Source organism: Phoca vitulina, unplaced genomic scaffold (assembly GCF_004348235.1).
Source record: "Phoca vitulina isolate PV1807 unplaced genomic scaffold, GSC_HSeal_1.0 scaffold100, whole genome shotgun sequence".
Classification (NCBI taxonomy): Eukaryota; Metazoa; Chordata; class Mammalia; order Carnivora; family Phocidae; genus Phoca; species Phoca vitulina.
The window spans coordinates 107,124-122,964 of record NW_022589803.1 but is presented as its reverse complement, the minus strand read 5'-3'; the positions used below and the strand labels follow the sequence as shown (position 1 = coordinate 122,964).

Here is a 15,841-nt window from a genome sequence, read left to right as displayed (position 1 = left end):
CATACCATTTCAATAATTTTTCAATACCTGAGCCAAGAGTTGTTCCTTCTAGATTTATGTAAGACCAATCTCTGACCCATGGAGCAGTGTCTAACACCAACCTCACTAAGGTCATTATCTTAGCTAGTGGAAGGAAACTTCCATTTTAAGGTAAGTGCACCTGCCATTACAGATACTGTAATATATTAGTTGACATACTGGGCTTTGGTGTTTAGAGACCCAGCTATGAGTTCTGCTCTTGGTGTGTCTCATGAGCAAGTTACTTAACTGAATAACTTAGTTTCCTCATCTGTAAAATGGGGATAACGATAGCAGTTATGCATCATGGTGGCTGTGGTGATTAAATGAGGCAATATGGATAAATGGCTATCTAGTAGTACCTGATACTTGATTCATATTAGCTATAATTTTCATTCATTTTTTTTTTTTGGTAGTTTTAAATTTTATTATGTTATGTTAGTCACCATACAATACATCATTAGTTTTTGATGTAGTGATCCACGATCCATTGTTTTTGTATAATACCCAGTGCTCCATGCAGTACGTGCCCTCCTTAATACCCACCACCGGGCTAACCAATCCCCCCTCCCCCCTCTCCTCTAAAACCCTGTTTGTTTCTCAGGTCCATAGTCTCTCATGGTTCATCTCTCCCTCCAATTTCCCCCGCCCATTTTTCCCTTCCTTCTCCTAATGTCCTCCATGTTATTCCTTATGTTCCACAAATAAGTGAAACCATATGATAATTGACTTTCTCTGCTTGACTTATTTCACTTAGCATAATCTCCTCCAGTCCCATCCATGTTGATGTAAAAGTTGGGTATTCATCTTTTCTGATGGCTGAGTAATATTCCATTGTATATATGGACCACATCTTCTTTATCCATTCATCTCTTGAAGGGCATCTCGGCTCTTTCCACAGTTTGGCTATTGCGGACATTGCTGCTATGAACATTGGGGTGCATATGGCCCTCCTTTTCACTACATCTGTGTCTTTGGGGTAAATACCCAGTAGTGCAATTGCTGGGTCATAGGGTAGCTCTATTTTTAAATTTTTGAGGAACCTCCACACTGTTTTCCAAAGTGGCTGTACCAACTTGCATTCCCACCAACAGTGTAAGAGGGTTCCCCTTTCTCCACAACTCTCCAACATTTGTTGTTTCTTTCCCTGTCCATTTTGGCCATTCTAACTGGTGTAAGGTGGTATCTCAGTGTGGTTTTGATTTGGATTTCCCTGATGGCTAATGACGATGAACATTTTTTCATGTGTCTGTTAGCCATTTGTATGTCTTCTTCGGAGAAGTGTCTGTTCATCTCTTCTGCCCACTTTTTGACTTGATTATTTGTTTTTTGGGTGTTGAGTTTGAGAAGTTCTTTATAGATTTTGGATACCAGCCCTTTATCTGTAGTGTCATTTGCAAATATCTTCTCCCATTCTGTGGGTTGCCTCTTTGTTTTGTTGACTGTTTCCTTTGCTGTGCAGAAGCTTTTTATCTTGATGAAGTCCCAAAAGTTCATTTTTGCTTTTGGTTCACTAGCTTTTGGAGATGTATCTTGAAAGAAGTTGCTGTGGCCGATGTCAAAGAGGTTACTGCCTATGTTCTCCTCTAGGATTTTGATGGATTCCTGTCTCACATTGAGGTCTTTCATCCACTTTGAGTTTATCTTTGTGAGTGGTGTTAGAGAATGGTCGAGTTTCATTCTTCTGCATGTGGCTGTCCAATTTTCCCAGCACCATTTATTGAAGAGACTGTCTTTTTTCCATTGCATGTTTTTTCCTGCTTTGTCAAAGATTATTTGACCATAGAGTTGAGGGTCCATATCTGGGTTCTCTATTCTGTTCCATTGGTCTGTATGTCTGTTTTTGTGCCAGTACCATGCTGTCTTGGTGATCACTGCTTTGTAATATAGCTTGAAATCAGGCAACATGATGCCCCCAGCTTTGTTTTTCTTTTTCAACATCTCCTTGGCGATTCGGGGTCTTTTCTGATTCCATACAAATTTTAGGATTGTTTGTTCCAGCACTTTGAAAAATGTCATTGGAATTTTGATCGGGATGGCATTGAAGGTATAGATTGCTCTGGGTAGCATAGACATTTTAACAATGTTTATTCTTCCGATCCATGAGCATGGAATATTTTTCCATCTTTTTGTGTCTTCTTCAATTTCTTTCATGAGTGTTTTGTAGTTCCTAGAGTATAGATCCTTTACCTCTTTGGTTAGGTTTATTCCGAGGTATCTTATGGGTTTTGGTGCTATTGTAAATGGAATCGTTTCTTTAATATCTCTTTCTACAGTTGCGTATAAGAAAGCAACTTCTATAGTGTATAAGAAAGCAACTGATTTCTGTGCATTGATTTTGTATCCTGCCACATTACTGAATTGCTGGATGAGTGCTAGTAATTTGGGCGTGGAGTCTTTTGGGTTTTCCACATAAAGTATCATGTTGTCTGCGAAAAGAGAGAGTTTGACTTCTTTGCCAATTTGAATACCTTTTATTTCTTTTTGTTGTCTGATTGCTGTTGCTAGGACTTCTAGTACTATGTTGAACAACAGTGGTGAGAGTGGGCACCCTTGACGTGTTCCTCATCTTAAGGGAAAGGCTCTCAGCTTTTCCCCATTGAGGATGATATTCGCTGTGGGTTTTTCATAGATGGATTTTATGAGCTTGAGGAATGTTCCCTCTATCCCTATACTCTGGAGAGTTTTAATCAGGAAAGGATGTTGTATTTTGTCAAATGCTTTTTCTGCATCAACTGAGAGGACCATATGGTTCTTCTCCCTCCTCTTATTAATGTGTTCTATCACATCGATTGATTTGCGAATGTTGAACCACCCTTGCATCCCGGGGATAAATCCCACTTGGTCGTGGTGGATGATCCTTTTAATGTATTGTTGGATCCTATTAGCTAGGATTTTGTTGAGGATTTTGGAATCCATGTTCATCAGGGATATTGGTCTGAAATTCTCCTTTTTGATAGGGTCTTTGCCTCGTTTGGGGATTAAGGTAATGCTGGCCTCATAGAATGAGTTTGGAAGTTTTCCTTCTGTTTCTATTTTTTGAAACAGCTTCAGTAGAATAGGTATTATTTCTTCTTTGAATGTTTGGTAGAATTCCCCAGGGAATCCATCAGGCCCTGGACTCTTGTTTTTTGGGAGGTTTTTGATCACTGCTTCAATCTCGTTACTGGTTATTGGCCTATTCAGGTTGTCAATTTCTTCCTGTTTCAGTCTTGGCAGCTTATAGGTTTCCAGGAAGGCCCCCATTTCATCCAGATTGCTCAGTTTATTGGCATATAGTTGTTGATAATAACTTCTAATAATTGTTTCTATTTCCTTGGTGTTAGTCGTGATCTCTCCTCTTTCATTCACAATTTTATTAATTTGGGTCCTCTCTCTTCTTTTGGATAAGTCTGGCCAGTGGTTTATTGATCTTATTAATTCTTTCAAAGAACCAGCTTCTAGTTTCATTGATCTGATCTACTGTGTTTCTGGTTTCTAATTCATTGATTTCTGCTCTAATTTTAATTATTTCTCTTCTAATGCATGGCTTAGGCGTCGTTTGTTGCTTTTTCTCTAGTTCTTTAAGGTGTAGAGTTAGTTGGTGAATTCGGGATTTTTCTATTTTTTTGAGTGAGGCTTGGATGGCTATGTATTTCCCCCTTAGGACCGCCTTTGCAGTATCCCATAGGTTTTGGACTGATGTGTTTTCGTTCTCATTGATTTCCATGAATTGTTTAAGTTCTTCTTTGATTTCTTGGTTGACCCAAACATTCTTGAGCAGAGTGGTCTTTAGCTTCCAAGTGTTTGAATTTCTTCCAAATTTTTTCTTGTGATTGAGTTCCAGCTTTAGAGCATTGTGGTCTGAGAATATGCAGGGAATAGTCTCAATCATTTGGTATCGGTTGAGACCTGATTTGTGACCCAGTATATGGTCTATTCTGGAGAAAGTTCCATATGCGCTCAAGAAGAATGAGTATTCTGTTGTTTTAGGGTGGAATGTTCTGTAAATATCTATGAGGTCCATTTGGTCCAATGTATCATTCAAAGCTCTTGTTTCCTTGTTGATTTTGTGCTTAGATGATCTGTCCATTGCTGCGAGTGGAGTATTGAGGTCTCCTACAATTAACGTATTGTTATCAATATGACTCTTTATTTTGGTAAACAGTTGGCTTATGTAGATGGCTGCTCCCATGTTGGGGGCATAGATATTTACAATTGTTAGATCTTCTTGTTGGATAGACCCTTTAAGAATGATATAGTGTCCTTCTGTGTCTCTTATTACAGACTTCAGTTTAAAATCTAATTTGTCTGATATAAGAATTGCTACCCCAGCTTTCTTTTGAGGTCCGCTGGCATGGAAGATAGATCTCCATCCCTTCACTTTCAGTCTGGATGTATCTTTAGGTTCAAAATGAGTCTCTTGTAGACAGCATATGGATGGGTCCTGTCTTTTTATCCAATCTGCAACCCTGTGCCATTTTATGGGAGCGTTTAGGCCATTCACGTTGAGAGTGATTATTGAAAGATATGAATTAATTGTCATCATGTTGCCTGTGAAGACATTGTTTTTATAGATTGTCCCTGTAAATTTCTGTTGTAGATCACTCTTGGGGTCTTTCTCCTTTTATAGAACCCCCCTTAATATTTCTTACAGGGCCGGCTTAGTGGTCACATATTCTTTCAACTTCTGCTGGTCGTGGAAGCTCTGCATCTCTCCATCCATTCTAAATGAAAGCCTTGCCGGATAAAGTATTCTTGGCTGCATGTTCTTCTCATTTAGTACCCTGAATATGTCTTGCCAGGCCTTTCTGGCTTGCCAGGTCTCTGTGGATAGGTCTGACGTTATTCTGATGTTCCTCCCTCTGTACGTAAGGACTCTCTTCCCCCTAACTGCCCTTAAGATGGTTTCCTTGGTTCTAAGATTTGTAAGTTTTACTATTACATGCTGGGGTGTTGGCCTGTTTTCCTTGATCTTAGGAGGGGTCCTCTCTGCCTCTAGGACTCGAATGTTTGTTTCATTCCCCAGATTAGGGAAGTTCTCAGCTACGATTTGCTCAAATACATCTTCTAGCCCTCTCTCTCTCTCTCCACTCCCTCTGGGATTCCAATGATTCTGACATTGGAACGCCTCATGGTGTCACTTATTTCTCTGATTCTATTTTCATGGACTCTGAGTTGTTTTTCCCTGGCCTCCTCTTTTTCCTTTTTATCTATTATACTGTCTTCCAGATCGCTTATTCTCTCTTCTGTCTCAGTTACCCTAGCTGTTAGATTATCTAGATTGGATTGGATCTCATTGATAGCATTTTTAAGTTCTGCCAATTCATCTTTTATTTCTGCCCTTAGAGACTCTATGTTGCCATTAATTGATTTCTCCATTCTAGCCATTGTCTTCACAATTGCTAGCCTGAATTCCATCTCTGACATCTTGGTTATATCTGCATCCATTTGTAAATCTGCAGCATAAGTCATAATCTCTGAGTCTTTTCTGTTTTGGGGGCTCCTCCTCCTAGTCATTCTGTTGATGGGTGTTTGAGGGAATGTATAGAGTCGAAATTATTGACCAGAACCCAAGCATGATGCACCTGTTTTCTTGGGACCTTAGGGTTGCTGGCCTCTTGTTTTCCCAGCCTGTCTTCTGCGGGAGGGGCCTGCCCCGCTGTTAGTCAGACAACCCTGTTTGGGCGGAGTTGCCCTGCGCCCCTGTAGCAGGGGATGGGCTCAGTGGGAATCAGTCTTTGGGGCTTTTGTTCTCTGGCGCCTTTCCCTGGTGGCTTTCCGCGTCTCTTCCACGAGTCAGAGCAGAAGAGACCGTTTCCAACCCTCTGCCTCAGAGCAGAGAGACCGCAGTCTGTTCTTCAGTGAGCTCTCCAGGCCACACTGTCTCCGTTTCTGTCCGTGCTGCTATAAACTGCAGCGGCCTGGGTTGTGCGCCCCTCCGCAGCGCTCCCAGTCCTGCCTCCAGGTCGGGGCACGTCTCTGCCCTTTGTGCTTCTAAAACCACCAGCTGCTCCCAGTTCGCGTGAGCGCCCCCGGCTCCGCCACTTGGGGTTCTGTCCCAGGGACTGCAGTTTGCGTGTGCGCGACTCCGCCGCTCGGGGTTTCCACCCCGGGGGTTGCAGTTCACTGGCGGGACCCCGGTGCACCGGGTTTCTGTCTCGGAGGCTGCAGTTCGTGTGTGTGCGACCGTCGCTCCAGGTTTCTGTCCGGGGGGCTGCAGTTCGCGTGTGCGCGACCCCGCCGGTTTGGTCCTCCACCCTGGGGGCTGCTCTAAAGTCCTTTCCCGACGCTACTGGTCTGTGAGTCTGTGCCCCGTCCGCAGCACGCGAGGCTGTCACTCACCGGCGGTGTACGATCCCCACGTCCAGGCACCCTCCCGCTGCCGTTTATCCTCCGATATCTGCCCGCCGGATCACGGCTCTCCGCTTCGTACCTCAAAACCAACCGCCTGCGATATTCTGTTTGTCGAGATCCAGATCTTCTTACATCTCAGGCTGGTTTCGTGGGTGCTCAGAGTGGTCTGGTAGATATCCAGCTCAATTCCGGGGACCAGTTGAAATAGGGTCCCCTACTCCTCCGCCATCTTTCCCCCCTATAATTTTCATTCTTACTACTTAATAAGCACCTACCATGTGCCTCAGACTGCACATTATGTGCAGGATACAATGGTTTTGGTTCTTAAGAAGTTTTGGAGCTAGGAGGTATAATTTCTTATGTGACACAATCAATGAACAATCAAGATATGTATCACAAAAATATTAAGTGGTATGTGGTAGTGATGTGAGTCCACAGGAAAAAAGACATGTAGATGGAATAATCATAGAATCACACCTTTGGGGGGGAGGTGGATCTTCTGTTGACTTGATGGGTGGATTTAACCACATGGATGAAGAGGAGAGGGGCTTCTAACTAGAGAGGAAGAGCATGGACAGAGGCACAGAGGTGGGGGTGAGTGGGGTGGGCCACTTGACACTGTCCCAAAGCACTAGAGTTTTTCATTGTCACTCCTATTTCTCGACTCTTCTGTCTTCTGAAGTGAGCAGAAGTTCCCCCCCACTGCCCATCCCCAACTTTTTGGGTGATCTGAGACAATGCTCTTGGGTTCTGAGGGCTTCAGCCTCGTCATCTGTGAGACAAAGGTGCTGGAGTGGCCCTCAGCAACAATCAGATTCAAAGGTTCCACTCATGGTGCCCAGTCTTCCAAGATTGACTTACCAAAGCCCATTAACAAGAGTGATCCCAGAACCATAACAACAGCATGGAAGGTATCAGTATAAACCACAGCTGCAAAACCACCTGAATAGGTAGGAGAAAAAGAAACAAAAGCCACATTTGAGACTCTCTGCTGAAAGTTACTTCTGTGTCCCTATTCTACATCCTTGCTTCCTCCCAGATTGCTCCATTCACACCTTTTGTACCTTTAAGTCTATAGGTCTTACAATACAATGTTTAATCTTTGTACGTCCTGTTTTCTCTCTTTAATATCCCTCACGACCTTTTGTTGGATTCTTATCTTGCCCTTCTATGTCCCAATTTCCCTTTACTTCCCCTTTTTTGGATGGATGAAAAGCTGGTAGTTTTCCTAAAGAAAAAAGTACATCTTTAATCATAAAATCTCCGTTTGGAAGCCACGGTTAGTAGCATCCCTGGCTTCTACCTGCTAGATGCCAGTAGAACCCCCCCCAGTTGTGAAAACTAAAAATGTCTCCAGACATTACCAAATGTCCCCTGGGAAGAGACCCCCAGCTTCCACTCCCCTGTGCACTGACAGCCATTGACTGAGTGCATTCCATTCCCCATCCTGTTTCTCCCCCCTCAGACAGTGGTGAACTACCAGGGACACTCACCAGCATCCAAGATTTGCATTGTGGCTGGAAAAAACAATTGATGAGAGCTCCACTCTCAAAACCTAGGCAGAGACTCTGGGACAGAACCGCCTACATAAAAGATCCCATCTGATGGCCTGACCAGGTTACCAGGAGGCCTCTAGCTGCTGCCTCTCCCTCATTCCCTTTCTGTTTCTACTCCATTACCTGGCAGCCTGTAGTGTCAGGCCATGGCCCACCCCAAACATGATCACTTCCATCCTTGCCAGTGCTCTTGGAAAGCTCCCACAGGCCTGACCTGATTTCTAGAGGTAGGATACCACTTAGGCACCCCACCACAATTATTTTCACTGTTCCACCCCCTGGGGCCTAGCAATGTGATCTACAGACTTAGAGAAAATGCAAAAGCTGGAGACCCCCTGCCTCAATGTCTACTAGCAGTCCACTATAAGAAGGAGAGCTTTTGTGTCAATATAAATATGTGTGTGGTTACAGTAACCTCACCTGTGATGGTATAAATGCCAGTAATTGTCAGCAAGACTATGGTGGCCAGGTAGACATCTAACCCCAAAACCAGTCTCATGAACATGGCACCAGTACAGATCTCCACCTGAAATGAGTACAAAGGCAACAGGCTGCATTTTCATTTCCAGCTCATTCAACAGCAATATCATAAAGACCCTAGAAGCCATCTGCAGGAAGGGGTCTATGGTTAGCACATCCACTCCATCACTAATGGACATGGGCTGAGGTCTACCCAAGTTCTGTTGGGCAAAAAGGCTTGTACTCCATGAGTTCAGCAAGGTCAGCACCTTTAGGGCTTGGGTTAATCCAATTAATTCAGTTCAGATGAAACTTAGCCTCTTCGTCCCTGGAGATTTGGAGCAGGGAGTGTGCCCAGAGAGAGCCGTTCCTACAGTTCTGCCATTGGGAAACGGCAAAGGGGACAGCTCATGCATCAGGGGCTGGCAAGCTTTTTCTCTAAAAGACCAGATGGTAAATACTGTAGGCTTTGCAGGCCACATACTGTCCCTGTTTTCCACAATCATTTAAAACTGTAAAAAACCATTCTTAGCTCAAGGACTGTACAAAGGAGAACACTAGGCTGATTGGCCTGCAGGACAGATTTGTTGATCCTTGGCTTACCTGGCACTGATTTTAAAGCATGTGCACATCATTTAACTGGCTAATCTCTAACTTTGCTACTGTGGTCTACAAACTAGGGATATAATGGGCAGAGATCCTCCAACATTCATCTATCCATTTATTCACCAAATGTTTACTGAGCACCAACATAGTAGATACTCAATAGGGTTCAGAAGACACAAGAGTTACTAAGACTCAACTGCTGTCCTCAGGGACCTTATATTTAGTGACAGAGACTAAATAGGCAATTTCTATGCAGAGTGTGGTAAGTGACACTCATTCGGTCACCAAACAAAACAAAACAAAACAAAACCCCAAAACATGTGTCAAGTACCTTAAGTGCTAATCATTTTCTCAGCACAGTGGGTAATGTAGTGAACAAGCCAGGCAAGGCCCTGGGCCTCGAGAAGCTTGCACTGAAGTGGAGGAGACAGATAATAAGCAAGGAAATGGATAAATTACTCTCACATGGTAACAAGTATTACAAAGAAAATAAAAACCCAGTAATGGAGTAGAGATTGACTGGACACACTCATGGAAGGCCTCTCCAAGGAAGTGATATTTAAAAAATCTGGGAGAAGAACATTCCAGACACAATGTAGGGCAAGTGTTAAGGGCTTCAAAAGGGAATAACCTTGCTGGGTTTGAGAAACAGTAAGGCAGGCAGTGTGGCCAGAGCCTGGTGAGAACAAGGGAGGAGACTAGGAGACAAGGCCGAGAGCAGGGACAAGAACAGGACATCTTTACAGATCATAGCAAGGGGTTTAGGTTTTCTTGTAAGGGTGGTGGAAAACTCCTGGATTGTTTTAAGCAGAGGAGTGACATCACCTAATGACATGACACAGGTAAGCCCAAGGTTCTCTAGAAATACAAAGGAGGGACCTATAACCTAGGCTTGGGACAAAACAAGACGCCTCTGCCTTTATTTTTTGCAAGTATTATTAAGCTATTTTTTTTCTCTCCTCTTGCTTACACAGCAGAGGCCATAAGTAACTTATGGGGCCCCAGGGTGAACTGCTGAGACCAATCTAGTACTGTCCTGCCCACTGAATTTTTGTTTACTTTTGTTTCGTTTCTTGGGCTGGCTTTTACACAACTCACCGAGATCTTATTGAAGATATAGAGGAATAAGTACAGAATAGCGAGGAGGAGCTGGATCCGAAAGCCACCAAACCTCTTCCTCAAATATTCTGGCATTGTCATCACCTGTACAAGCACCAAGAGAAGTCACCACCAGGCAGAGTGCCAGAAGAGGCGGGCCCACAAGGATGTGCCTTGCTCACAATATGCTGGTCGTCACCGAGACACAGCTGATGGTAGGAGCAGCCCAGGAATAGAAGATGGGGCAGGGTCATCCACTCTGGCTTCACACTGCATGGCACTTGTTAGGATGGGGGAAATAAGAAAGGAGAAGCAATAGTACTGTCTTCAAGAAGCCTGGAATCTAGCTTTCTGTGTAATCTCCTGAACGCAGAAGGAAATCCAGCTAACTGAACAGGTCTAATGATGACAAATCACCTTTATGAAATAATCCGCAGAGCAAAAGCAAATGCCTTATCACATACTACAAATGTAACAAGTGCTCAGGAGAGACAGAACTTGACTCAACAGCTCTTGGACCAGGTCCTCTATGCCCATGCTCTCGTGCACGTGCTAGCTGTCCCCAACAATCCTGTTCACTTTGACTTCCATTGTCTCGGGCTGTGGGCACCCCATGGCAGGGAGTGTGCCTCTTTGTTCATTAGGTTCCTGGACCCAGGTACAGTGCCTGGCTCGTGGTAGGTGAATGAATAATAATTAAATGTATACTGTTCCACCGCCTGTCCTGAGTATCCTCACATCCACCTGCTCACATGTGTCTATTTTAAGTTCTACCTCAAATTCCATCTGCTTTATGAAAACTTACCTGTGGGCTTCACAGGGACCACGTGTCCTCTCCTAAACACCTAGGACTTTAATATTTTCACCTTCTGTTCGGTTCTTAATCATATACTGCCAAATATGGCTCTTTTTCAGTGATGTTCTAAGCTGTTTTACACTTGCGGCTTGAATTCATTTGCTAGAGCTGCCGTCCCAGAGTGTGACAGACCGAGGGCTTAAGCAATAGAAATGTTACTGTCTCACAGTTCTGGAGGCTGGAAGTTCAAGGTGTCAGCAGGCTTGTTTCCTTCTGGGGCCCATGAGGGAAGGGGCCATTCCAGGCCTCTGTCCTTGGCTTGTTGATGGCTGTCATCTCCTGTGTCTTCCTTCCCTCTTTCCTCTGTATATGTCTCTGTCCAAATTTTCTCTTCTTATAAGGTCTTACTAGATTAGGGCCCACCCTAATGATCTGATTTTAACTTAATTACTTCTTTAAAGACCTTATCCCCATATGCAGTCCCAATCTGAGGTAATTTTCCTGGGCTTATGGTTTCACCACTGCAGATGCTAGGCTGTAGGGCAAGTAAGCCTTCCACATTTTTAATGCCTCTCTACAAATATTTAAAAATTTTCAACTTGGGGCGCCTGGGTGGCTCAGTTGGTTAAGCAACTGCCTTCGGCTCAGGTCATGATCCTGGAGTCCCAGGATCGAGTCCCACATCAGGCTCCCTGCTCAGTGGGGAGTCTGCTTCTCCCTCTGACCCTACCCCTTCTCGTGCACTTTCTCTCCCTCATTCTCTCTCTCTCAAATAAGTAAATAAAATCTTTAACAAAAATTTTTTTTTCAACTTATTTTAACTTATTTTATTTAAATTAGTTAACTTTTAGTGTATCTTTAGCTTCAGATGTAGGGCTCAGTAATTCATCAGTTGCATTTAACACCCAGTCCTCATTACATCACATGCCCTTCTTAATGCCCATGACCCAATTATCCCCGTCCTTCCCCCCTCTCCCCTCCAACAACCCTCAGTTTGTTTCTTATAGTTAAGAGTCTCCCATGGTTTGTTTCCCTCTCTGATTTCATCTTATTTTATTTTTTCCTCCCTTCCCCTATGATTCTCTGTTTTGTTCCTTAAATTCCACATATGAATGAAACCATATGATAATTGTCTTTCTCTGATTAACTTATTTCACTCAGCGTAATACCCTCCAGTTCCATCCACGTCGATGTAAATGGTAAGACTTCATCCTTTTTGATGGCTGAGTAATATTCCTTTGTGTATATATGCCACATCTTCTTCATCCATTCATCTGTCGATGGACATCTGGGCTCTTTCCATAGTTTGGCTATTGTGAACATTGCTGCTATAAACATTGGGATGTAGGTGCCCCTTCAGATCATGTTTGTATCCTTTGGGTAAATACCTAGTAGTGCAATTGCTGGGTCTCAGGATAGCTCTATTCAGTAAAATTCTCCCATTTCAAGCGTAAAGTTTGATGCGTTTGGGAAAACGTACACAGTTATGTAATCACCACCATACTCGAAATATTAAGCATTCTTAACAGCCCCCCCAGAGCCCCCTAGGATTTGCAATCAAGGCCTCCACCCCACCCTTGGTCCCAGACAACCAGTATCAGCTGTCCCCACTGATTTGCTTTTTCTAGAATTTTAAATAAACAAAATCATATACTATGTACTTTTTAATGTCCTGCTTCTTTCACTGGCCTGATGTTCTTGAGACTCAGCCACATGGTTGCAGAATGCCTTTCTAGTGTTGCTTGGTATACCACGTTGTGTGCTGTTTGTCCACTCTCCTGCAGCTCTAGATTATTTCTAGATTTGGCTAGTAGGAACATGACTGCTATGAAGCTTCACGTACAAATTTGTGTGTGGACATGCGTTTTCATTTCTCTGGGGTATGTAAAGCTCTAGATCTAGGGAAATATTGGCTGGATGGTCAGGTTTAATTTGTGAGCAAACTGCCAAACTGTCCTCCCAGACGTGGCTGTGCCATTCTGCATTTCCTCGAGAAATGTATGAGTCCCAGTTGCCCCACACCCTTTCCAGCTCTTGCTAGTGTCAGTCTTTCTCCTGTTAGCCATTCTGGTACAGTGGTATCTTATCTTATGTAGTGTTTTCCTAATGATCAGTTGTAGTGAGCATCTTTTCATGTGATTATTTGCCATTTGTCTATTTTCTTTGGTGAAACAGCTATTCAAAATTTTTTTTTTTACTGAGTTTTAAGAGTTTTTTTTTATAGACAAAATACATATTGTGGATGTAAGTCTTTTATTGTAAATATGTTCTAAAAATATTTCCCCCCAATCTCTAGCTTGACTTTTCATTTTCTTAAAAAGATCTTTCAAAGAGTTAAAGTTTAAAATTTTATTTTGAAGTCCTACACATCAATTTCTTCCTCTGTGTGTGGTTTATGCTTTTTGTGTCCTAGTTGAGAAATCTTTCCCTACTTAGTCACCCTCTTTTTTTTTTTTGCACTAAGTTTTTAAAAATTAAGGTAAAATTGACATACAAATATTAGTTTCAGGTGTACAAATAATGATTTGCTATTTATATACATTTCATCTACATTTTTGAAGAGTACTTTTGCTGGAAATGGAATTCTTGGTTGACAGATTTTTCTTCCTTTCAGCATTTGAATATGTCATTCAAATATTTCCTGGCTTCCATTATACCTGATATCCATTATATCTTCCATCTATGTCTTATCCATTAACTGTACCATTTCTCCCCTGCATGTAATGTGTTCTTTTTCTTTTACTTCTTTCAAAATTTCTTCTTTATCTTTGCTTTTAGCAGTTTGACTATGATGTAAACCTAAGTGTAGCTTTTTGTGTGTTTATTGGTGTTTGTTAAGCTTTTTATATCAGTAAATTCCAAACTTGGAATATTTTCAGTTATTATTTCTTCAAAAAATTTTTTTCCTGCCTCTTTCTCTCTTTTCTTCCTGGGATACCAAGTACATGCATGTTGGACTGTTTGATATTTTATCATCGGTCTCTGTGGTTTTCTTCCTTTTTCTTTAAATATTTTCCCTTCTGTTCTTTCTCCTGGGTAATTCCTATTATCCTCAAGTTCACTGATTTCTCTCATTTGCCATCTTGTTTGTGCTGTTGAGCTTCTCTTGTGAATTTTTCATTTCAGCTACTGTGCTTTTCAACTCTAGAATTTCCATTTGGTTCTTTTCTATAGTTTCAGTTTCTCTGTTGAGAGGCCCTATTTGCTTATTCATTGGTATCACACTTTCTTTTACTTCTTTGAACGTATTTATAATTGTAGGTTTGAAGTCTGTTAAATCAACATCTGGGCCTGGTCAGAGTCAGTTTCTATTTATTGCTTTTTCTCTTGAAATCTGGGTCACATTTATAATTCCATTTCTTTATATGTCTAATTATTCTTGGTTGCAGACTGGCCATCATCAATCATATGATATTGCATTCTAGAATCTGTTTTGTTCTGAGGATTGCTGTTTCTTGTTTTTGTAGGCAATTAATCCGCCTGGATTCAAACTGCAACATCTTTCATGCCATCCCACCTCCCACCCCCATCCTGCAGTGTGTAGCAGCTGATGTCTCTGGTTTTTTTTTTTTTTTTTTAAGCTTTTAGCTGCTGCTAATTTAGCCTGGTCTAGAGGTTTTCCCTGCACTTGAGTAGTCTGGCAGTCAGTCAGGGTTTTGTGCAGAATTTATATGCAGATTTGGAGGTTAATCCTCTCTTTGGTACCTTTGTTTTTAGAGCTCCCACATAAATTTCATGTTGTTTTGTCAGTCCTCTGTTATGAGCAAGACTTCTGCTATTCACTGCCTACATTGTGTGGGCTGGGGAATGTACTCAGTCCTAGGCACTATAAAGTCACAGATCTCACAGGTGCAGCTCTGTCTCTGCAGGGTAGAGCTCCCTCTAGTTTCTGTCTTTTTTGGTTCCCTGGGTTCTCATGCATGCATGAATACATTGGTGGTCAGCCAGAGATTTAAGCTTTTTCCATCTCACTTTAAAATCTTTCTTTATCTCAAAGACATAAAGACATCCTATAGTTCCTTATGAAGTTTAAAATCTTTTACCTTTCCTATTTAAGTCTTTAATCAATCTAAAATTATTTTTGTGTGAATAGGCATCCAGTTTGATCTTTTTCATATGATAGTCAATTGACCCTCCTTTCCTCAGTGATCTGCAGTACCACTGATATCATAAATCAAATGTCCATATATATGAGTCTTCCTGGGTTATTTTCCTCTTTCACTTGTTAATGTTTTTATCCTTTTATCAATATCATACTGTCTTAATTACTACAGCTTTATAGTAAGTCTTGATATTTGGTAAGGCAATCCTTATTTTTCTTTGATAGGAGTATCTTTGCTATTCTTATGCTTTTGCACTTTTGCATACATTTTATTTCTTTTTTCCAGCTTTATGGATATATAATGACATATAACACTGTGTAAATTTAAGGTGTACAACACGATTTGATATACATATACTCGTGAAATGATTATCACAGTAAGGTTAGTTAATATATCCAACACCTCATGTAATTATCTTTTTTTTTTTTAATACTGAGAACTTTCAAGATTTACTCTCTTAGCAACTTTTAAGTATATAATACAGTATTGTCAATGATAGTCACCATGTTAATTTTCAGTTCCATTTAGCCACTCTGTGACTTTTGATTGAAGAATTTAATTCATTTATATTTAAAGTAATTATTGACACATAAGGGCTTACTAATGCCATCTTATTGTTTTCTGGTAGTTTTGTAATTCCCTTATTTTCTTCCTCTCTTGCTGTTTTCCTTTGTGAACTGATGATTTTCCTTAGCAGTATGCTTTCATTTCCTCCTATTTATCTTTTGTAACTTTTTGCTTTTTGGTTACCATGGGGTTTACATAAAACTTCTCATAGATATAACAGTCTATTTTAAGGTGATAACTTTGATCACATACAAAACCTGTACCCTTTTACTCCCCGCCCCAACAGTTCATGTTTTTGATGT

At 41.6% G+C, this 15,841-nt stretch overlaps 1 protein-coding gene across 1 annotated transcript in view; it reads right to left on the bottom strand.

Annotated features, from left to right (window-relative positions):
* LOC116627718 (sodium/glucose cotransporter 1-like) overlaps positions 1-15,841 on the bottom strand; it is a 60,181-nt gene that overhangs the window by 30,593 nt on the left and 13,747 nt on the right. The window contains 3 exon segments of the mRNA XM_032397602.1: positions 7,216-7,296; positions 8,331-8,436; positions 10,074-10,178. Coding sequence (XP_032253493.1) covers positions 7,216-7,296; positions 8,331-8,436; positions 10,074-10,178 — 292 coding nt within the window.